This window comes from Peromyscus maniculatus, chromosome 16 (genome assembly GCF_049852395.1).
Source record: "Peromyscus maniculatus bairdii isolate BWxNUB_F1_BW_parent chromosome 16, HU_Pman_BW_mat_3.1, whole genome shotgun sequence".
In the NCBI taxonomy this organism is placed as follows: Eukaryota; Metazoa; Chordata; class Mammalia; order Rodentia; family Cricetidae; genus Peromyscus; species Peromyscus maniculatus.
In genome coordinates, this window is record NC_134867.1 from 65008895 (window position 1) to 65032829 (window position 23935).

A 23935-nucleotide genomic window follows, 5' to 3' on the forward strand; every position below is an offset into this window, starting at 1 on the left:
GAGCATTTCACATCTATCACATTAGATCGAGTTGTGATAGCCCCTCTAATGTCAGGCTCTTTATTAGCCTTCATCTAATTGTGTCATCTGTGAGGTCTTTGTCCTGGTCACTTAGGGTTTACAAAATCGTCCTTTTCTAATTTTATCATTTCTCATTTGTTGGTTGAAATTCTTTCCAAATAGAAATATATTTCCTCATTGTCCAAGCCACAAATGCTTATTTTTTCCATTTGTTGCTTTTTTTTGGCCTAAGAATTAAAAAATAATTGTAAAAAATATATTTTTGTGTGTGTGTGTGTGTGTGTGTGTGTGTGTGTGTGTGTGTGTGTGTGTGTGTAAGTACCAGTGCATGCAGAAGCCTACGGAGGTCAGAAAAAGCATTAGATTCCCAGGAACTAGAGTTAAAGCTGTGAGTTGCCCCATGTGCTTGCAGACTGGGTTGTCTGCAAGAGCACCAAGTGCTCTCAACAGCTGAGCCATCTCTTCAGCCCCATTGCCTAAGAAGTTTTTGTGTGACACTAGGTATATAGGTATCAAACATAGGCATACAAATCAAGCATTTACTGATAATGAATCATAAATTTATTTTGAAGTAATTCCTTAGTACATACATACACAATTCTGTCATGTATTAAATTTGCACACTAATTAGATGGATGTGCTTGTTTATTCTTACCTAAAAAGTTAACTCTTAACTGAACATTTGATACCTTAGGACATAGAACATCTTCAATGTTTTTCATAGTTAATCAGTATTTTGGTTTCATAATCAATACTGAGTGCTGCTTTGCATAAATATGTAATACAAAGTGACAAGTAAATTTAGGACCATATCAGAAATTATTGGATATTTCTAATCCCAAGGTAAAGTTTATGAAATGATTTATTAAACTTAGTAGAGCAACTGAAATGGCAGATTTTAAAGCCAAATAAACATTCCAACAATCCAGTCCAAAGGCTTACAAATTTTATACTTGTATGATAGGAGTGATAGTAGGAAAATAACTGAGTCTTTGTTTTCAATTAAACTACCATGCTTCTATAAAATCAGAAAACTTCCCATTTACAGTAAAGAGGAAAAAAAAAGCAGTTCATAATGTACCATAGTCTCCGATCTGGCCTGATTTGTTTCAGGCATTGTGAGCTGGCATTGTGTGGTGTGGGAGCATGTGAAAGTGCTTGTGTGTTGTGTTCAGAACCAAAGCTGTGGTGATGTCACAAAAGGCCGCATGGGCTGGCAGAAACATCTCACATTCTTAGATTTATTGATTTGTAGATTGATGCTGGATTAATTTTTAGTCGTGACTTGTTCAGAAACCTTGTTCTAGTCTCTGGGCGTAGTAGCCCATGCCTGTAATTCTACAACTCGGGAAGTTGAGGCAGGAAGATCGTCAAAGTACAAACCTGCCAGTGTGGCAGGTTCCAGATGAGCCAGGGATACAGACAAAACAGGAACTGCTGGCAGGGTTTCTTGCCTTTGTCCTCACCTTCAGTTAGAGGCCGCATGAGGCCGCCACCTACAGTCCTAAGAAGCTGTGATCCAAATTGTAGGAAAGCAGAATAATTTTTTCCTTCTTTTTTAGTTTATTACCTTCATTATGTCCCTTTATTACCCGTTTTGATTTTGCCTTAGTTCTTTTGGCTTTCCTGTTTTTCTTTAGTGGGTTTTTCCTGTATTCTGTGATTCAGTAGGTTGCAGTCTTTGTCGTCGTCCCCCCCACAAGCTTGTTTTCTGTTGTGTCTTCTGGTGGCTGAGTTCTTCTGACAGGAACCAGCCTTGGAGAGCTCCTTTGTTTCCTAATGTAAAACTGTTGCTGATCTTTTTCTGACCTGGAATTTGAAGGTGTCTTCTTCAGAGCCTTGGTCCCTAAGAGGAGAAGGTATGTAAGGTGCGGAGTTGGTGCTGCTTGTCTTCTGATCTCTACAATCATCCACTCATTTACTCAAGAAAACTTTATTCAAGAAATACATTGCATACAGATACATGACCATAGTGAAAAGAAAACAAAATGCTTTCATGACAACTTATTTTTGTTGTAGTCCTATTTCTGTGACTCCATTCAGAAAACAGGAACCACTTTTTCATTAAGCTATGGTTCCTTTTCTTTTAATCTAACTTCAGCTTAAGGAAGATTTAGTTTTATAGAATTATGAAGTTAGCTTTTCATCTGCACATTATAATTTATTCATAAAGCCCCAAACTATGTACTATACTAGATAACTTTGAAAATAAAATGTCTATATGATTGTAAAGTAAAAAAAATACTTTATACCATTAACAGCTGTGTTGTCTCTCTCCTCATTCTGTTTGGCATATACCTTAGAGAGTGAAAAGTAAATACAAATGTTGTCCACTTTTATATTTGGTTGTCAAGATAATTGGTTATCATGTAGTGTTCAGTTTCTTCAATGACTAATTTTACACTCAAATTGCTACCCATGTATTTTAAAACTGTACTTTCAAAAACACTTTTGGGGGAGGCGTTGCCATAAAGGGTTAGAAGACTGTATGGCATTGGAAATATAAAATACACATGGCTACATAAATACATGAATAATCTTATTTATCTGACTCTAAATGCACATCTGTGTTATCTATAAATTTGGTAAGACATCCCAAAAGAAAAGGTTATCTTTTGAGACAAAGTTTACCTGTGGAGACCTGACTAGCCTGGAATTTGTAATCCTCCGCAACTGGGAGTGTAAAACCAAAAGTTTGTGGTGTTTTGTTTTTTTTTTTCTCCCGAGACAAGGTTTCTCTGTGTAGCCCTGGCTGTCCTGGAACCTACTCTGTAGATCAGGCTGGCCTTGAACTCAAAAAGATCCACCTGCTTTTGCCTCCTGAGTGCTGTGATTTAGGGCATATGTCACCACTGTCTGGGACAAAACTTTGTTTTCTAAAATCACTTAGACATTATTTTCTGTGTGATAATGTGATCAGTTTATTATATAGATTCATTTCATATTGAATCTTTTTAGTGTTTATATTTTAAGTTTAATTAAATAATTTCATAGTTCCAAAAAAGAAATCATGTAATAAAGTATAATTAGATAATAATAAATATGCTGCTGGGTATGGTGGCGCACGCCTTTAATCCCAGCACCTGGGAGGCAGAGGTAGGTGGATCTCTGAGTTTGAGACCAGTTTGGTCTACATAGTGAGTTCTAGGACAACCAGGGCTGTTTCACAGAGAAATCTTGTCTTAAAAAGCTGAAAAAAGAAAAAAAGACAAGAAAATATGTTTCTCCCCATTGATGAATGCATTTTGGTTCATCTTCTTATGGATTTTTTTTTTTAAATGTAGTCAAATGGATGTTGTTTTTGGTGCCTCCTTTTTTTTGTAATAGGTTTTCTGATGCCTGCTGTTGTAATCTGCTTCCTGCTGGTATGTTAAAGCACCTTTGAAAGCCAGCTTGGGAAAGGCTTTATTTCACTTTACCCTTGTAGGTTGCAGTTCATCTCTGAGGGAAGTCAGACAGGAACTCAAGGCAGGAACCTGGAACTAAAACCACAGAGGAATGTTGCTTATTGCTCACTGATTGGCTTATGCTCAGCTAACTTTATTTTTCTCATACCTACCTGCCTAGGAATGGTGTCAGGTACAGTGTGCTGGTCCGTCTCCCATCAACAATCTCTCATAAACATGGTGGAAAAACAAGTGGATTTGGGCAGTTCCTCAGCTGAGGTTTCTTTCTCCCAGGTGGCCTGCTGCCATGCTCTTGCCTTTGTAATTACTTTGTCTTTAGCAGCACTCTACCAGTGTCCATAAGAGCCTTCTCATTGCTTGGGGGCAGCATCTCATCTCCTTACATGCTGTCTCAATAAGGGTTTCTATTGCTGTGAAAACACCATGACCACAGCAACTCTTATAAAGGAAAACATTTAACTGAGGCTGGCTTACAGTTTCAGAGGTTTAGTCCATTATCATCATGGTGGGGAAGCATAGCAGCATGCAGGCAGACATGGTGCAGGAGGAGCCGAGAGTACTATGTCTGGATCTGCAGGCAGCAGGAAGAGAGAGTGATATTGGACCAAGCTTGAGCTTCTGAAATCCCAAACCCCACCCTGTAGTGACACACTTTTTCCAACGAGGCCACACCTCCAATAATGCCGCTCCCTATGAGTCTGTGGGGGCCATTTTCATTCAAACCACCACACATGCATATACGGGAATCTGTTCATTTGGGCCTCAGGCAGTTAACATGTTTTGTATTGTATTTTATCCTTGGTGGTAGGACCACAAAAGCAGAATTATTGTGCCAGTGTATGTGATTTTTGCAAAATACTTCCCGTCTGCTCCCTTGGGTATGCTCTTTTTTTTAAGTCCCACGAATAGTATATGTTGTCAGAACTTTTGGATTTTTACCAGCTAGGGTTGTTGAGGAAAGGCCTCTTACTGTTCGTTGTATTATCTTGGGATGGTTTTGCCATGAGTTGAGTGGTTTATCATTTTGTACATTTAAGAGTTTATTCACCATTTTGATAACTTCTTGAAGTTTTTTTGACTTATTTTTTAAAAATTTGGGTTTTTCTGAATCATAAACTTTTTGATGCAAGTTGGAAATTTTTTGTTAGTTGTGTTATGACATGAGAGATGTGTGTTCCATTTTGGACAGGTGCTCACTTGGTAGCTCTGACTGGTTTGAACTCACTGTGTAGTTCAAACCTTAGCCTGAGTCTCCTGTGTGCTGGGATTTGTACCATGTGCTACCAGCTGCCCCACCTGCCCATGGGAGTTTTATGTATATTTCTTAGCATTCCTTCAGTTGCTTTAGGGTTTTAAGCATGAGCTTTCTCCCTGTTCCTGTGTTGTGATGGAATTTACTGTGCTTTCTTGTACAGTTTCTTTCCACCTCAATTAATGCAGTGAAGGGAACCTTAGAGATATGCCCAGAGGCCTATCTCCTAGGTGGTTTTAGACCTCATTAAGTTGCCAGTTGAGATGAACCAACCGTCACAGGCAGAGTACTTGTTGAAGTGAGCCAAAGTTGCCTCCTTTCTGAAGTACTAAATAATGAATATTGGAAAAAAAAAATTCTTAATATATAAAATGATAGAAGCCTAGAAGTTAAAAACCTGCAACTAACGAACTACAACCTAGCTGGGTGCAGAGCTATTTAGGAAACCACCCCTGTCTTCTGTCCTCCACAGGCATGCAAAGCATTCACACATACGCACTCCTGCCCCAAGTTTATTGAGTAATAGTGGTTGTTTTTGGTAGTCTTGCTGTTTAGTACAGGCTGGCCTAGAACTTATTACCTAGTCTAAGTACAACTCAAATAGCAATCCTTTTCTGCCTCAGTCTTTTCAGTGTGGAGATTAAAGAAGTGTATTAATGTGCCTGGCCATATCTTTGTTTTCACAGTACTTAGTAGGGATTGAAATGGGGTCTTGTACACACCAGGATTTTTTTTAAAACTAATTAAGGAAACTGGAGTATATAGCTTCTGGGCTCTAGGCGTCTTTTTTTCTTATTTTCCTATTCATTTATTTCTTCTCAGACTTATCTTATACCTCCTGTAAGGCCAAAGAAAAATAATTACTATCATAATTCTCTTGAGATGGAAGCAGAGGCAGAAGCTGTTTTTTTGTGGCCAGGGTGCTTAACCCCTCTGTTTCCCCCACTTAATGCTGATGATGATAGAACTCAACTCTTAGGTTGGTAATTAAATGTAAAATTCTTAATACCCAACATTTAGAAAGCTCTTTACTGTATATTAATTACAATAATTATTACCTCTTGTCCATTGAGTCACTATAAACCCAAATTTTAGGCTCAACAATTGATTTTATTACTTTTAGGTCTGATAAAACTTGGTAGACTTACTCATACCAGCCAGATTTAGAATTGGCTGAGTAACTAAACAGAATGTTAACCTTAATTATTAAGGGACTATTCTGGTTACAAGTATACATGGCTATTCTTGTGGAACATGAAACTAAATTACCCATTAACACTTATGTAGTGTTAATTGAAGTCATGTCCAAGTTTTTTATAGACTATTTTATTTCAGCTTCACAAGACATGGAGAATTGTTTGATTACAAAGATCAGCAGGACCAAGAGTGTGGCTCTGGGTGAAGATACCAACCAGTGCCTCCTCACTCCCCAGAGGTTTATTTTTCCCTTTTTATCATGGCTTTGTGGAAGGGTAGTAGCTGACCACATTAGTAAGAGAAATTTGTACCTGAGTTTCCTTTTTCTGTAAAGGACACACAAAGATAAGACTCACTGTGAGGACAGTCAGTTTTCTGTGTCTGCTCCCATCTGAAAAACAGTTGGTGATTCTGGGGATATTAGAGAGCATGCCTTCCCTGCCTGCTAGTAGCAGGCACTGTGTCTGGGTGGTTTTTTGTTTTGCTTTGTTTGCTTGGTTTTGGTTCTTAATACCAGGTGATTTGGATTACTTGATAGTTCTCAGAGAAACTGATGCCTTCTTGACAGGTGCATCGGACTGTTTCATTATTAGAAATGGTACAGAATTGCTTTGTAGCAGAATCATTAAGTACTGTGGACATTTACCTGCTTTTATGATGTGACACCTGTCAGAGAGAGCCCTCAGGACAGTTGTGCAAGTGTTCCGGATACTTAGAGTGTTCAGTGTGATGTAAATATGTCTTCAGGCTGTCAGTAGGGAAAATCTTGCAACCTGGGGTGAAAATATGGCTCCCATATAGAAACTTAAATTTATATAACTCGATATTATTATTATTATTATTATTATTATTATTATTATTATTATTATTTTACTGTGTTGTCTTAGAAACCTGTAGAGAAGAGACCAGAATCTGAAGTGGAAGGCACTTAAAGAAGTCTAGTGCCCTCTAGGGGCAGGAGGGAGTCTGAAGCAGGGACAGGATGAAAGAGCTGAGAAAGGAGCATGTACGAGTATTTGATACAGAGGCTGACATTAGGAAGTATTGATATTACTAACACTCATTTTCAGATTCTACTTCAGATACCTAATCCACATGTGTTCTGACAGACTTCCAGGTTAACATACTAACACAGCAATATTTAAATGGCATGTCATCTATGCTCTGTTATTTGATCCAAACCAAAGAGGCAGTTGCTATAATTTCTGGAAGACCCAGAGCAAAGGTCCAACTAACATAGTTCCACTTAGACTTGCTAACTCTGTACGCTTCATCAGTTCTCACCCCATAATTGGTGACCTTCTGCCTGTGGAACATATTTATGCTCAGCTTAATCACCTAAGGGACCACGGCTGATGTATGCCTTGTCAGTATGTATCCCAATTCCTAGGATCATTGGTCTTCCACTGACACACTAGGAAGAACACCTGATAGGCCAAGACTGAACAAGCCCCGGAAAATTCTGGACTAGAAATATACTTGACTGCTTTCCTTTTTTTGCTTTAATTCCATGTTTATATACTTGCTAACACCATTCAAGTACTGCTTTTTGTTGTTGTTGTTGTTTTTCTTCTTCTTCTTCCTCCTCCTTTCCCTCCTCCTCCTCCTTCTTCATGTATACAGTAGTCTGCCTGCACACCAGAAGAGGGCACCAGATCTCATTACGGATGGTTGTGAGCCACCATGTGGTTGCTGGGAATAGAACTCAGGACCTCTGGAAGAGTGGCCAGCCCTCTTAACCTCTGAGCCATCTTTCCAGCCCCAGATTTTTGTTCTTTAACTGAGTATTTTTAATTCATTAATATCTGCAGGAAAGGTTGTGGATTTGGGAAAACTGGAGAGTTTATTGGTCACTGAGTGAGAATTTGGCTTCTGAGAGAAGGGAAAGCTCCCACAAAGCATAAAAGTCAGCATGTAAAAATATTTTACATGCCACTGAACCTGATGATACAGCTTCATGTCTGGAGCATGGTAGGAAGAGACAACTACTTCAAGTTGTCCTCTGATCTCAACTGGAGCACAGTGGTGTGTGTACCACCTGGTTAAGTAAATAAATGAAGACTTGGCTTTACCTCTACCTGGTTTCTGATTTAATAATTAGATGCAAAGAGTGAGCAGCAAGAAGAATCTGTGGTGTTAATAGCACAGCTAAGTCTTGATTCCTGCTAGAGACATGGGTGCGACCTGCACTTAGATATGACCTATCCTTTGGAATTTGTCAAGAAAATCAAAGGAGGTTCATAGTTCCATGAACCTCAGCCCGCCTTAGAGTTGAGAGGAGAATGTGAAACCAAACTCCTTGGGCTGGAATTCCACCATTGCTTTCCTTCATAAGATTTGAGATGTATCTGAAACGTTTATTTAGTATGATAATCCATATAGAAAATTAGTTAAAATGTCATTTATTTAAAATGCTAATATTGGGATTAGGAAGATGTCAGGTATTTTTAAGAGCTCAGAGCTGGGCAGGTATGGGCTTCCAGGCCAGTAGATCTTGGTTTTAATTCTGTTAACTGGCATTTTCTTTCCTCTTTGAGATAGACTGAAATACAAGGTGGCCTTGAACTCTTTATGCTTCTGCATCCCCTTTCCAAGTGCTAGGATTACAGACATGAACAATCATATGCTCAATGGTGAGATTTTGAAGTAGGGTTTAGTAATAGTATCTGTTAAACAGCATGGTTGTAAAGACAGTCAAACAACGCATGTCATGCTGTGCCTGGCACTGGCTGAGAACTTAGTAAATGTCAGTTGCTGTTGATACCAGCTGCTCTGTAGTTGGTAGTTTTTGCCCTTTTGGGGGCCTGGCTCACAAGTAAATCACACATGGAGACTTTTTCTTACTTATAAATGCCCAGCATTAGCTAGACTTGTTTTCAGCCAGCTTTTCTTAACTTAAATTATCCTGTCTATCTTTTATTTTTGGGCTTTTACTTTTCTCTATTTTTGTATATCTTTATTACTTCTTACTCCATATCTTGCTGGGTGGCTGGCCCATGATGTCCTCCTCTCTTCCTTTTCTTGTTCCTTGATCTTGCTCTTCGCAGATTTCTCTTCCTCTTTTATTCTCTCTACCTGCCAACCCCTCCCATCCTTTCTCCTGCCTTGCTATTGGCCATTCAGCTCTTTATTAGACCAGTCAGGTGTTTTAGGCAGGCAAAGTAACACAGCTTCACAGAGTTAAACAAATGCAGCATAAAAGAATGCAACATATCTTTGCATCATTAAACAAATGTTCCACAGCATAAACAAATGTAACACATCTTAAAATAATATTCCACAACATTCCCCCCTTTTTGTCTAAATAAAAATAAAAGGTTTTAACTTTAACATAGTAAAACTATACACAACAAAAACAATTATCAAGTAAGAATTACATTTACAATAGTCTGTCCATTTGTAGTTAGTATATTCAGAAAAAATAATGCATTATCTATACTATCTTAGTGAATCCAAATTTTTATTTTATTTTATTTTATTTGGTTTTTTGAGACAGGTTTCTCTGTGTAGCTTTGCGCCTTTCCTGGAACTCACTTTGTAGCCCAGGCTGGCCTCGAACTCACAGAGATCCACCTGCCTCTGCCTCCTGAGTGCTGGGATTAAAGGCGTGCGCTACCATCACCCTGAGAATCCAAAGTTTTACACCTAATTTATTTTCTATCATAACTCAGGAAAGCTGCAACTATAACTATCTAGTCTTCAACTCCATCAAAGACCCAGAAGGATATAATACAACAGAGACATTTGACTTCCTGGACAGTCACCCAAAAAGTTCCTCTGCAATCTTGTGGCATCCACCTTCAGCCTACAGGTCCAGAATATATGGCAAACTTTTTAGTGAAGTAGGAAATTTGAAGGACTGTCCTGCCTTGTTTTGGCAAAGTTCAGTGGTCTTTTTCCTGTGCATCCTGCATGTCCAGTCTGCACAGTACATTGTCAGTAGTCAAAGGCAAGAGAAGTTTCTTTACCCAGTGGCTAACATTGCCACAATGAAACCAAACTCCATAAGGAGTTTCTTCAATGCCTATTATCTTCTTTTAAGTAAATTGGTGCTGCCAGGAGCAGATGTGTCTCACTGTGTCATGAAAAACTTTAACAAAACATTTTAAATGCCATATTCTTTAGGCCTTGGAAGTATTTTAAAACCATTTATCTATCTAAAATATGCTTATTTAACCTAGAAAACATACCTAATGTTACTGCAAGTTTGATTATTACAGACTTATTGCTAACCTCATTTCTTATTTATAAATTGCATTTTAAATGAACTGCATAAACACAATATCCCAAACAAGAGTAGAAATATATATACAATGTAACAAAATTAACTTTAAATTTGTATCAATATACCAAAATCCATGCCAATGCAAAATATCTGAGATTAATAATTGTGTTTTTATCCTGTATTCCTATATTTCCCTAAATATAACAAATATCCATGACCCACTAATTAACCAAAAGCCTCCCACACCCCCCTTGGGAATATAGGCGTTGTGTTCTCCAAACTGCTTCTTGCTGTCTGTAGACGAAGTATCTTTAGGATTCCTGAGAAATTTTTGAGATAATGGCCATATCCTGGGAAGACCAGCAGTAATCTTTGCTGATAGATATTACCTGTGAAGGTCAAGACGTCTCCTTTGATCAAACCTGATCCATCTCATTCCTGAAGGAATCCACAATCTCTCGTTTCCTGTCTCCTGTGGGAACAGAACTCGAAAGCATTTTGATTTCCATTTGACAAATATATTTTTTGACTAATTTTTTTAAAGTTAAGGCATTCCTAAAGTGTATAGGCTGGTTTATTTCATCAGTTCCTCTTTTCCAGGTCTCTTAGCAGCTGTTGTTTGCTTCTCAACAACCAAAAAATTCAAAAGCAATACAATAACGTACAGGATCCAGACTCTCTATTTCCCATCTCTACGTGGCTTATTCTCTTTTATTATTTTCTTCTCTCTTTAAAGACTTTATTATATTTAAACTATTTCTATGACTGGCCATAACCCTTTTCTTTCTTTCTTAAGCCTGTGCTCATTGTAAAACACACTGGAACCTATTTAGAGGTTTATTCCATCTAGACCTCTTTTGCCATGTGTCTTTTAGCCTTTTTTACAGCAGGAGCAAACTTTAGACTGCTAAGCTACACCGGATCCTCTGAGCAGCTCTCGTGGCTGGCTCTGTCCACCTCTGGGTTTGTGAAAGCCAAGCCTAAAACTCACAGCCAGGTTGGAGGCATGTGACCAGGAACTGCATTCAACTTTCCTAGCTGTAGAAAGCCGGTACCTGTATTGCCACAGGTGGTTTTTACTTAGCTTGCCATTTTTATTTAGTGCTGCCCTGCTGACTGAACAGCAGCACCTCCTAAAAGAGCCGTGTCCTTTTTATTTTTTTTAAGCTTTCTCTTCTCAAGCCCTTTGGAAATTCAAGAGCCCCATTTGGTACACCAAAATGTTGTTGGTTAGTTTTTGCTCTTTGGATCTTTTGGGGGGCCTGCCACCCAGCTCCCAAACAAATCACATACTGATGCTTATTCTTAATTATAAATGTCTGGTCTTAGCTTGGCTTGTTTCTTGCCAACTTTTCTTAAATTATCCCATCTACCTTTTGTCTCTGGGCTTTTTCCTTTTCTTCTGTATATCTTACTTTCATTCTTACTCCATGGCTGGCTGTGTGGCTGGATGGGTGGCCCCTAGCATCCTCCTCTACTTGTTCTCTTGCTTCTTTTTTTCTCTCAGATTTCTCCTTCTGTTTATTCTCTCAGCCTGCCAGCCCTGCCTGTCCTTTCTTCTGCCTTGCTATTGGCTGTTCAGCTCTTTATTAGACCATCACATGTTTTAGACAGGAAAAGTAACACAGCTTCACAGAGTTAAATAAAATGCAACATAAAAGAATGTAACACATCTTTGTATTACTAAATAAATATTCCACAGTATAAGCAAATGTAACACATCTTAAAATAATATTCCACAACACTGCTCTACTGCTATTATTTTATATGTGAGAGGTAAGGCAAAAAGAAACTCTAGACTAGTAGTTCTCAACCTTCCTTATCTGTGATCTTTAATACAGTTCCTCATGTTGTGGTGACCCCCAACCATAAAATTATTTTTGTTGCTATTTCATAATTGTAACTTTACTACTGTAATGTAAACATCTGTGTTTTCTGATGGTCTTAGGTGACCCCTGTGAAAGGTCCTTTGACCCCGTAGGTTGAGAAATGCTGCTCTAGACAACTGTTCAAAATTATACTTGAGTACTAAAAACCCATTTTCTAACTTCTTAGATGTTTGTGATAAACATTTGAAAAAAAAAAAAAACAAAAAACTAATGGATAGTTTTTTCATTTATTATCACTAGAAAGTGAATATTTTCAGAGTGACTTCTCCAATAACATATTTTGTTTTCTTGTAGGATCTGGAGTTTCATGGAGTCATGAGATTTTATTTTCAAGATAAAGCTGCTGGAAACTTCGCAACAAAATGCATTCGGGTATCTAGCACAGCAACCACTCAAGATGTGATTGAAACACTGGCAGAGAAGTTCCGCCCTGACATGCGCATGCTGTCCTCTCCCAAGTATTCCCTCTATGAAGTGCATGTCAGTGGAGGTCAGTGGAGGCTGTGTCCTGACTTGGGTCAATAGTTGTGCCGTGTGATGATCAGGTCCCAAGGTTACTGCTCATCTCCTTTTCTTTCATTCCCACACTCAACAGAGTGATTGACAGGGTGGCAAACTTTTTTAAGTCTGAGAAATGTTCAAGTTCTTGCACATACCATTTATGAAAAATTATGTATTTTATGTATGATGGTTTCTTTAAAATAAGCACCATTAGCATTTTATTAAAAAAATTCACCCAGCATATTTGAGTGTCTTGTATATCAATGGTATTGTGTGCCACATGCTTTTGTAGGAAATCTCAGGGATGGATGATAATGTCCTGATTACTTATAACCCAGTTAAATATTGTGTAGGTCAAGTCAGTGATCTTGCCATCATATTTTTGCATTCTGTTAAGAGCACATTTTTATTATTCTTTGGGAACAATAGGACATCTTGAGGAAAATCTTACATATTTTGTAATTTCTACTTGTTTTAACGTTAGCAGTTGTTGTGTGAGACTATTACTGGGGAGACATGAACAAATATTTACTTACCCCAGATAGAGAATCAACAGCAGACCAAAGTCCAGCTTGATGAACCACTGAATTTTTGGGGGGGTTACTTAGAGGAATATGAGTGAGGAGGCACATGTCATGATGTGTGTGTGTGTGTGTGTGTAGATTGGAGGACAATTTCACTGAAGGGAAGGCTAGTGCATCCGTCACTTGAGACAGGTGATGGGTCTATTGCCATTTCTTGATAAGGAAAATCTGAATCAATGGAGCTGTATGTACCATTAACATGATTTCCTTATTTTCTATTTGCATATTGGGATAGTTTGATATATAGAAATGTGCATCTCTTTAGTTTTCTCAATTTATCAGAATAAAGGAAGTGTTTTTTCCTGGTCAGTGTCTGGCACTGGATCTGTGGTGACAAACACACTCACTAGCAAGAAAATATCCAATAATTAAAACCGATTTAACATTCTTAACAATACATTTCACCTGGTCAGTGTCTAGCATGGTAGAACAGTAGCAACAAGGTGCTGGACTAATTAAAACTGATATGAAATTATAAACAATACATTCTAACCTATCAACAAGTAGAGGGACTAAAATACTTATGTGCATAAATTAAATGTATCTCATATGGCAGATGCTGTGCTCATGCCATGAAATGACCACGGCTTGTTCTTCTTTTCCATTCATGTTTTGAAGAAGAAAGAAGATTAGACATTGATGAGAAACCTCTAGTTGTGCAGTTGAATTGGAACAAGGACGATCGGGAAGGGAGATTCGTCCTTAAGAATGAGAATGACGCCATTCCTGCCAAGGTGGGAGCAATGCCTGTGTCTGATGCCAGCTGCGGTCTAGGGCTGGGTCAGCAGCATGGACGAGGTTTATGTTCTGCCGTGGGAGCTTTTCTCCACTCTTCTTCCTGGAGTCCTTTACCTCCTCGGTCACACTAGGGAAGCAGCCTCTTCTGCCTGTTTGGTCACCCACTCATCGTTCCTCACTGTTCCGAGGAGTTCTGTGTGCTTTTGAGAAAAGCTGATGACCAGCTTGTCATTTTCAGCTTTCTTCCAAATTAGAGAATCAAAGTTGTTCTGTAGGAAGTAAAAGGGACAAGGGAAATGTTGGGTACCTACTGTGATATGCAACTTCCTAAGGCATATTGAAAGCATTTTCATATACTACATATTTAAGATTAGGAATCGGGAAGCTTCCTTGGGTGGTGTAATAGACTGTCTCAGGTGCTGTTCTGTTGCTGAGATAAGACACCCTGACAGAAGCAACTTAAAGAGAAAGGGGTTGCTTTGACTCACAGTTGGATGTGGCAGTCCTGGAGGTAGGAGCTGGGCACAGCTGATCATACTCCATGGATATAATTGGAAAGTGTGTAGTTCTGTGCTGAATTGAGTGGCATCTTATGTAATATTTTGGTATTAACAAGTGGTAGCAAATACAGAGGTTGAAATTACCTTGTAAATTTTCCTCTTATGAAAACACTATTACTGTATAACAACAAGGATTTTCTGTGTCCATGCTGTGTGCTATCCTGGATGTCTACACAGATGTGCTCTTGGCTTTCCTCGTCGCTGGGTTCTGGTGGCTAGCTGCATTGCTGTAAAGTAGAATGGGTCCCATGGCTTTACTGTTCATGCTTTATGTATACCCTGATTTCAGCTTGGCCGCTGGTCCTTACTGGCACGTAATACAGTGTCATAAGTGTCTATGAATGAAATGGGATAATAATAATAATGTTCTTTTTTTACTCACCTTTTAATGAAGTAGATTTTTCCCCTCCTCCATACCATAACTATTATTTTTCTTCTTTGCGTAGTAAACTACTTAAAAACAATGTAGCTTTGTATGTTAACAGGCGAGATTGTAGGTTGAAAATTCAAATTAAGATAAGCAACTAATAAACAAGATATGGAAAATAAATTAGACATTTTTCAGAAATAGGTACAACTTTGGTTCATGAAAACCAGCTTATAGATAGCTACTGCTAATATATTTCTTTGCAGTTGTAGAAAATACCTATTCAGTAGACTTTTTTCCCTCCATATTTTCACTAGATTCCTTATTGTGAGTCTATAATCCTTCTCTGACCTGGAGAGATTTTTAAACTACTAAACTGTGTTTTTAGGATTGAAGCAGCTGCCTTGACTGCTGACTCTGCCCACTTCAGCTTTCCAACATGGTGGAGGTAATTCAGCTCTGGGCCATGTGTACCACTAACTCTCGGAAGCAGTGGGTCTGTGCCTCTATTAAAGCAACGTGTAGCCCAGAAACCTTTCTTTTTTTTTGTACTAGCAAAAGCTATATCCACCATGCACCATGTTGCACAGCTTGCCGAAACCTCTGTGTAACTTGGAGGGAATCTACCACTGTAGCTCCAGCCTGCATGCCGCGAACACACCAAAGCTATGTACATCATTGTACCTAGGCCCACCATGAGTGACATGACTAGGAAGGTGCTCTTAGCTACATTTGTAATCTCTTCCTAAGCTCTCTCAGGTTTTATGTGGAAACTCTGCCACCAGGTGTGGGTGCCATTTGGAGCTGAAAGTTTTCCTGTGTCCCACCTGGCCTGTGGTCAGGACAGATCTCTCTCACCAGACAAATCTCTCCAGCAGCTACTCGGACCCAAATAAACACACACAGGCTAATATTTTTAAACTATGGCCATGGCAGGCTTCTCGCTATCTAGTTCTTATATCTTAAATTAGTCAATTTCTATAAATCTATACTTTGCCACGTGGCTTGTGGCTTACCAGCACTTTTACATCTTGCTTCTCATGGCATAGGCCAAACAGCTTTATTTACCAACCAATCAGAGCAACATATATTCAAGCATACAGAAAGATATTCCCATCAGATTCCTTCTCTCAGGTTACTTTATGATAACTTTCTTGGGTTTTACTTATTAAAAGTCAGATTTCTTGATTTGTACCCTATTTTCTTTCTTTCCTTTTTTTTTATTGTACCTTACTTTTTATGTGAATTTGGATTTTTGTTTTCTTATTAGTCTTAAGTTGAGATGAAATTTACATATGGTGAAATGAATATATCCTAAGTGTACAGTTCCCTTGGTTGTGAAAGATTTTACAATGTCATTGTCAGCTTAGTCAGGTGACAGTGTGCTCCCCACTTCTTACTGTGTGAGTTTGTTGACTTGTCTGGCTCGTGGGGTACAGGAAGCAGCAGAACCTGAGGACCCGGGTGTGGTTCCTGGTGGTGGTCGGTGTGCTGATGATGTTACTTTTACCAGAAGGCTCAGAGTAATGGACCAGAGAAGCAGGACAAAGAAGGCGTTATTCAGAACTTCAAAAGAACTCTCTCAAAGAAAGAAAAGAAGGAAAAAAAGAAGAGAGAAAAAGAGGCGCTGAGACAAACCTCTGATAAGGAAGAAAGGCCTTCTCAAGGGGATGACAGGTAGGTCTTTCTGGAAATATTTGTGTCACTGGGGGTGTGTGTAATACAGCTGACTTGACTCAATTATGGGTAAACGAGGGCAAAGCTGAGTGAGGCTGCCAGGCTTGTTTCAGAATGTCAGGTCCTTCTGTGTGTAGCAGGCACCCATCTCAAGTGCAGAAGAACACTTACTCTCGGCAAACACTAGTGAACAGTGTTTTTCCTGAGCAGACCACCAAATTCAGTTGTCCCTATGTCTCCAGCTAGTCCTTTGAGACTCTCTTCTGTGGTTTTGGTCTCAGAGGCAATTGTGGTTCCATATTTAGCTCATAAAAGCTGGCCAGAGTTGGCAGGACTAGGGAGCTGAGCAGATTTTCCTTTCTGAATTCAGATGCACCTTGGATATTCCTGTTGTATCTCAAAAGCCTGGTTGTAGTGTAGCCTCTTAGGAGGTGACGCCTGTGTCACTTATTGTGAATAATATTGAGTAGGTTTATTTAGTGTAGTTATGCAAGAGAAAAAAGGTGCATGGATATACTGCTCCTGTATGTAAAGCATCCTAGTAAAGGAGAGTTTAAATATGACACTGTGTAGCTTGTTCTTTCATTGGTTTACTTTATGAGAGGTACATTATTTCATTTAGAAAATGAACTATTTCGGACCAAGTCCTGTGCTCATTCCATGAGTTGGCTGTTTGAAACCAGGAACTTATGCAGGGACACTTGGCTCAGTCTGGGAGGAAGGGACTGGACCTCCCTGGACTGAGTCTACCAAGTCGATCACAGTCCTCGGGGGAGGACTTGTCCTGGAGGAGGTGGGAATGGAGGGTGGGCTGGGGGTAAGGGGAGGGCGTGGGAGGGGGGAGAATAGAGGAACCCATGGCTGATATGTAGAACTGAATGGTATTGTAAAATAAAAAATATATATCAAAAAAAAAAAAAAAAAGAAAGCAGGCAGGCTGGAACGCCAAGAAGAACAAGCCAGTGAGCAGCATTGGCCTCTGCGTCAGCTCCTGGCTCCAGGTTCCTGCCCTGACTTGCTTTGATGAGGAACTGTAATATGCAAGTGTAACAAAAATAAACCCTCTGCCTCCCCCCCAAAAAAAAAAAAAAAAAAAGAAAATGAACTATTTCAGATGAATTAAATCATTTAACTGATAGCTTAAAGTGTGACTTATTTTGAAACAAATTATTTTATGATTATATATTGATTACAATTATGTTGATATTATTAAAATTTATTCAAGTATTTAGGGTTTTTTTTTTTTCATCAGACCTTATATTCAATTTCTGTCCATCACTTTGTACAGTTGATTCCTTTGCAGAAACTGTTGGAGCAGTATCCCTATGAAAGTTTAACTTCAGGAAGATAAGTGCTGGTGGAACTTTTAGGTGTTAGACATAGTCACGCAGCTGGGTGGTGGTGGTGCACTGATGGCAGAGGCCAGCCTGGTCTACAAAGTGAGTTTTGGGACAGCCAGAGCTACACAAAGAAATCCTGTCTCCAACCCCCTCCCCAAATACCCACAAAACAACAACAACCAACCCCTGCCCCTAAAACCATCGTGCTATTTAATTTAGATCCTTCAAGATTTACTATAATTTTAAGTAAGGTTCTTCAGTATTGGTTCTTATATCTAGAATATTGTGCTGTAATGTCATTTGCTGTGTCTTAGCATAATGCTGCTAGAAACCGAAACTTACGTTCTATCCATCTTTATTTTTGCCTAGTTCCTTTGTACATGACAGTTGAGTTGTAAACTTGCAAAGTTTGATTACACATTTCTTAGTCTAAGTTTGTATTTGAGAGAAACTGTGTGTGGTTTGTTTTATTTGGTTTTGTTGTTTTGAGACAGTTTCTCTGTGTAGCTCTGGCTGTCCTAGAACTCACTCTGTAGACCAGGCTGGTTTCAAACTCACAGAGATCTGCTTGCCTTTGCCTCCCAAGTGCTGAGATTAAAGGTGTGTGCCACCACCACCTTGCTGAGAAGGTGTGTGTGTGTGTGTGTGTGTGTGTGTGTGTGTGTGTGTGTGTTTTGGTTTTTGAGACAGGGTTTCTCTGTGCAGTTTTGGTCCTGTCCTAGAAACTTGCTCTGTTGACCAGGCTGACCTTGAGCTCAACTCACAGAGATCTACCAGGCTCTGCCTTCCAAGTGCTGAGATTAAAGGCGTGCGCCGCAGCAGCCGCCGCCGCCGCAGCAGCCGCCGCCGCCGCCGCCGCCACCACCACCACCCAGCGCATAAGAAGCTGTATTTTTATTTTATTTTTTTTTTTTTTTTTGGTTTTTTCGAGACAGGGTTTCTCTGTGTAGCTTTGCGCCTTTCCTGGAGCTCACTTGGTAGTCCAGGCTGGCCTCGAACTCACAAAGATCCGCCTGCCTCTGCCTCCCGAGTGCTGGGATTAAAGGCGTGCGCCACCACGCCCGGCTAAGAAGCTGTATTTTTAATCTCATTGTAATTAGTACATGGTAACTAGAAACATCAGACCTGTAAGGGGACAGATGTAGACAGATGACATTTGCCATTGTGATATTTATATTTCTAAGAGAAGAAAAAGTTTGAAACATTGTTGGTGATCTTTTTTCTTACAGTGAGAATTCTCGACTGGCTGCTGAAGTTTACAAAGACATGCCTGAAACCAGCTTTACTCGGACAATTTCTAATCCTGAGGTAGTGATGAAACGGCGGCGGCAGCAAAAGCTTGAAAAGAGAATGCAGGAGTTTCGGAGCTCCGATGGGCGGCCTGACTCAGGTACAGAGAGAGTCGTTTTTCTTCATATTCCTTGTGAAATGTGTTCAGTTTTACTTTTTATAAATTATTTCTGAAACTAAAAAGGTGAAGAAGCAGATGTGTCCCATGTATGTCTTACATAGAGTTCTTTTCACTTAGAGAAACTGCTAGTCACGTGTGCTCACCAGCATGGCTTTGCTCCCACCCTTCCAACCCAGAAATGTGTTAAACATATCCAAAATATAAGAAAGATAATGACCACAATTTTGAAAATTATTACCTCATATTCTTCTCTTTCACTATGTATTGCCCTCTAAGTCCCAAACTACTATTTTGAAACATATTGCACACTTACCAGTTCATCTATAAATATTTTAGTATATTTTCGTGAAGGGTGAAGACTTAAAATACAATTTCAGTACCACTATCACATATAGAATAACAGTTATTCCTGTAATTGCTGAAACTTTCCTGATTGCTTTTGATATTCTCTCTCTCTCTCTCTCTCTCTCTCTCTCTCTCTCTCTCTCTCTCTCTCTCTCTCTCTCTCTCAAAAGATGGAGTCACATATTTTCAAGTCTGTCATTCTAGAATTCCTTTTTAGTTTACTTTGTGTTTTGTTGGTTTGTTAAAAACTTAAGTATGCTGGTTGGTTTTTGTCAACTTGACACAAACCTGGACATACCTGGGAAGAGGGAATCTTAGTTGAGAAAAGGCCTCCCTAAGACTGGCCTGTAGGGGAGTCTGTGGGTATTTGTCTTGATTAATGGTTGATGTGGGAGGGCCTAGACATAAACCCTTTCCTCCCCAAGTTGCTTTCCTGTGGTCTTGATCACAGCAATAGAAACCCTAACTAACACACTAGGGTTTTTTGTCTCGTAGATTTTGGTGACATCCTTTGCTGCTCATGACTGTTTTCCCTTCTATGTTTTGTTTCCTTGATTAGGATGTCGTTGCAGGTGCAGTTGAAGCTATTAGTGTGGCAAGAATATTTACTTTAGTGTCCTCTAAAGTTGATAGGCGATGATTAAAACTTCCTCATACATTTGTGTTTAAGATTCCCTCTCAATTTGGAGTCCACTGCATCTGTTTTCTTTCTGTTTATGAGATTCATACCTGGAGCCAGTTGGTGTCTGTGGTTTCAGCCGGCTTTCTTTCATGGGGAGGTATCTCTTCCTTTGCCTTGGAGATACTTCTCCAGTGGTCCTTCGTCCTTTAAACTGTTGTGATTTTAGAGAACTGGAATGCCTTCTGCAATTATATTCTTGCTTGCCAATGATCTTAATAAATAATAATAGTGTTAAAATAAAAATAAGTTTAGTGTTCGGGTGTGGTAGCCCCTTCCTTTGATTCCAGTAGAGGCATGTGAATTTGTGTGAGTTCAATGCCAGCTTGGTCTACAGAGGAAATTCCAGGCCAGTCAGGGCTATGTAGTTAGACTTGACTGTCTTTTTCTTTTCTTTTTTTAAAGGATTAGCAGTATGATCCTGAAAATATTTTAAGAGTTTTGTGAAATTGTGTATATGTATGTATATATGTGTTTATTTCCAAAGACATAAGACAGATTGTTGTTTTAACACATAGTTAATTCTTATTTATATGGCAACATTCTATGTTGGTTTATACTTGGGCTTCTTTTCTTTCCTTTTCTTTTTCCTCTCCTTTTCTCTTTTCTTTGGGGGTGGGGGTGGGGGCTCCTGGGGGTGGGGGCTCCTAGACAGGGTTTCTTTGTGTAGCCCTGGCTATCCTGGAACTCACTCTGTAGACCAGGCTGCCTTGAACTCACAGAGATCCACCTGCCTCTGCCTCCTGAGTGCTGGAATTAAAGGCGTGCACCGCCACTGCCCAGCTGTTTTCTCCTCTCCCCTCCCCCCTCCCCCCTCCCCTCCTCCCCTCCCCTCCCCTCCCCTCCCCTCCCCTCCCCTCCCCTCCCCTCCCCTCCCCTCCCCTCCCCTCCTCTTTTCGAGTTTTGCCAGTATACAAATAAATACATTTAGAGGAATGTGGCTTCTGTTGCCGTACATGGCAGTGCCCGCTGTGCATAGCACAGGGTTTTCCTGCCCTGTGTCCTCCATAGTATCTTGCAGTTGCTTGGTGTCTCTGTAGGAAGTAGATAGGATAAAAAGAGTTGAATAGTTGAACTATATATTGGCTCTATATATTTTTGAATAAAACTTTGACTTAACTAACTGGAAATTGTATCCAGCAAAGAAAATACTTGTTATAAAGTAAGAATTCATTATAAAGTAGTTTCACTTCTTAAAAAAATATTAGGATAAGCATTTGAGTTTCAGAAAGAAATAACCGTGTTAGAGGGCGTTATCATTACTCTCACCTCAGCCCCCAGAGTTTAGTCTGATGTCGCCCCTGTGTTTCTTTCGTAGCACTACCTTCAGGTGCTGGTGCTCGGGCTCTACAGTGCTGTTCCGAATACTGCGGCGCTGGCTTACTTGGTAGTGGGGAGACTCTGGCGATAGGATGTATAGAATTTCTTTAGACCTCTTAACACTAACTTATGTTGAGAAAAATCACTTCGTTCTGGACTTTTTCTTTCAAACCCAAGTCTGAATGAAAGGATTTTCCTGCCTCTCCAGGCTGTTGTCACAGCAGTCGTCTACTATGTGTGTGGTAGAGTTTTTGTTCAGAGGAGACTGCTTCGTGCCTGTGTTCAGAGACAGTACCGTTGTCTGTTTTCTTATCAGTCCTTTCAGCTCCATGGACTATGTCCTACAATGCAAAGGCACCTGCTTCTGCCCCATGACTGTATAGTATGTTTGACTGCAAGGTTTCACTAGCCCAGAGCTGTGGAAGAACGTAGGCCCTGTAGCTCTCTTGCTGCCTTAGCATTGTATACGTATTTCAGCCGTCAGTACCTTGACACTGAATCTTAATTGGATACTTATAGGAATTATAGTAGTGTTAATGATTATAGAAGAAAAAACAAAAACTTCAAGCCAGTTATGGGCGTGCATACCTATAAGCCTAGCAGTATCCTAGTTACTTCCTTATTGCCGTGATAAAATGCCTCGATGAAAACAACTTGAAGGGTCTACAGTCTGCCCTGGTGAGGAGCACATGGCAGCATCCGGATAGCATGATCAGCAGCCTGACTGGTCCTATTGCATCTGCGCTTAGAAAACAAAGCATGAACAGAGAGTGGGGCTGGGTTAGGCAGCCTCGAGGTTTCCGCAGCGACCAGTTTCCTCCAGTGAGAGTCCACTTTCCTAAAGGTTCAGCAACATTGCCAAACAGCACTGTCAGCCAGCTGGTGACCAAATGTCCAAACACCTGGGACATTTCTCATTCAAACCACAACAGAGGCTGACACAGTTTTGGGTCAGCTTGTGCTACATATTAAGATCTGCTCAGAAACAAACACAAAATAGGGGAGAACAAGGGGCTTCTTTGTTTCATAATTCTGGCAAGGTACTTTTGAGATGCAAAGGACTTAGTTTAAATGTATAGTCTTGTTCTGTCATGCACCAAAATTTATGTACAGATAAAGGAAAAGTATTTAGAGAGAGCTGGGTGGTGGTGCACACCTTTAATCCCAGCACGTAAGAGGTCAAGATCTACTCAGAGGTAGATCTCTGAGTTCGAGGCTAGCCTAGTCTACAGATCAAATTCCAGGACAGTCAGGGATACACTGAGAAACCCTGTCTCGGAAAAACTTAAAAAAAAAAAAAAAAGATTTAGCGAAGCAGAGAAAAACAAGGAAGAATACTGGTAACAAAAGGAACATGAGAGATACTTATACATGCTAACTACATACCAAGCCTGAAGGAAGGAGTCTAACGTTGTTGCTTAAATGAACTTTGGAAAATGAAACCATGCTTCCACCTGAGGACTATTCAGGTAGGAGGAGCTCAGAAGTGTGTGAGTCACGAAAGAGACAAGTGACTGAGATGGCAGCTTTGAAGTCACTGGATAAAACATTCTTAGTGACAAAGTGACTTGAATACAACACTGATGTTTTCAAGAAGAGAGAAGCTATTGCATGTCAGATGGCCTGTGCCCCTTATTTATTTTCTGTAGTCATTGGTAGCACTTTAATGGAAAAATTCTTTATATTTTGTTAATAAGCTACCAGAGAGTTTTAAGGTTGAGATGTGGCAACTTTTCTATTTAGCCCCAGCTTCAGATTTGGAGAAATTACCATGGAAGCAAAGTGCAGGATGGTTGTGAGGGAACTGTCCTAAAACACAACATAATCATGGAGGTACTACATCGCCCAGTGCAGTCTAGACGTCTGACCTCCTAGCCCAGATTGAAAGGCCATAAAGAGAAAGCTGAAGAATACTGAGAGGTAGGAAGATATCTCAGGATCTATCATAGACTAGCTTTTACTGAGAATAAACTTGGATAGATTCTGATTGGCTCTAGAATGAATTGAGGTTTGGGTAGAAGATGGGTTTCACTTAAGTGTGTCCTCTGAGGTGCTGACAAGTTTGACCACGTCTTTAGTTTGGCGACTAGAGGAATCACTGCTCGGCAGTGTCACACAGGAATGGGACACAGGAGTGATCTGTGTGGTAGGGAGGTATCACCACCATGTGTGGCAAAGTCATTGGGCAGAAGTATGTCAGACAAAGACTTACAGCCATTGTTAAGAGAAGCCAACCAGCATTGTGGTGTGTACTTACACTCTCAGTTTCAGGAGACTGAAGCAGGAGTGTTGTTTGTTTGAGGCCATCCTAGCTACATAATTAGACTGTATCAAAAATAAAACAAAAATTGATCTTTGCGGGGCTGGAGAGATGGCTCAGAGGTTAAGAGCACTGGCTGTTTTTCCAAAGGTTCTGAGTTCA

General features: G+C 39.9%; 1 protein-coding gene across 18 annotated transcripts in view; it reads left to right on the forward strand.

The window, feature by feature from the left end:
- The window catches only part of Afdn (afadin, adherens junction formation factor), a 131647-nt gene that overhangs the window by 27468 nt on the left and 80244 nt on the right, over positions 1-23935 (forward strand). For 12 of the 18 annotated variants that reach the window (XR_013045162.1, XM_076552924.1, XM_076552932.1 and 9 more), the window contains exons 2-5: positions 12286-12481; positions 13695-13810; positions 16255-16418; positions 18988-19148. Coding sequence is in view for 17 of the 18 variants with exons in the window: in XM_076552924.1 (XP_076409039.1) it covers positions 12286-12481; positions 13695-13810; positions 16255-16418; positions 18988-19148 (637 nt within the window). In the remaining variant the exon portion in view is untranslated. The remainder of the gene's footprint in view (positions 1-12285; positions 12482-13694; positions 13811-16254; positions 16419-18987; positions 19149-23935) is intronic. The other 6 variants (XM_076552934.1, XM_076552936.1, XM_076552938.1 and 3 more) reach the window with 3 other exon arrangements.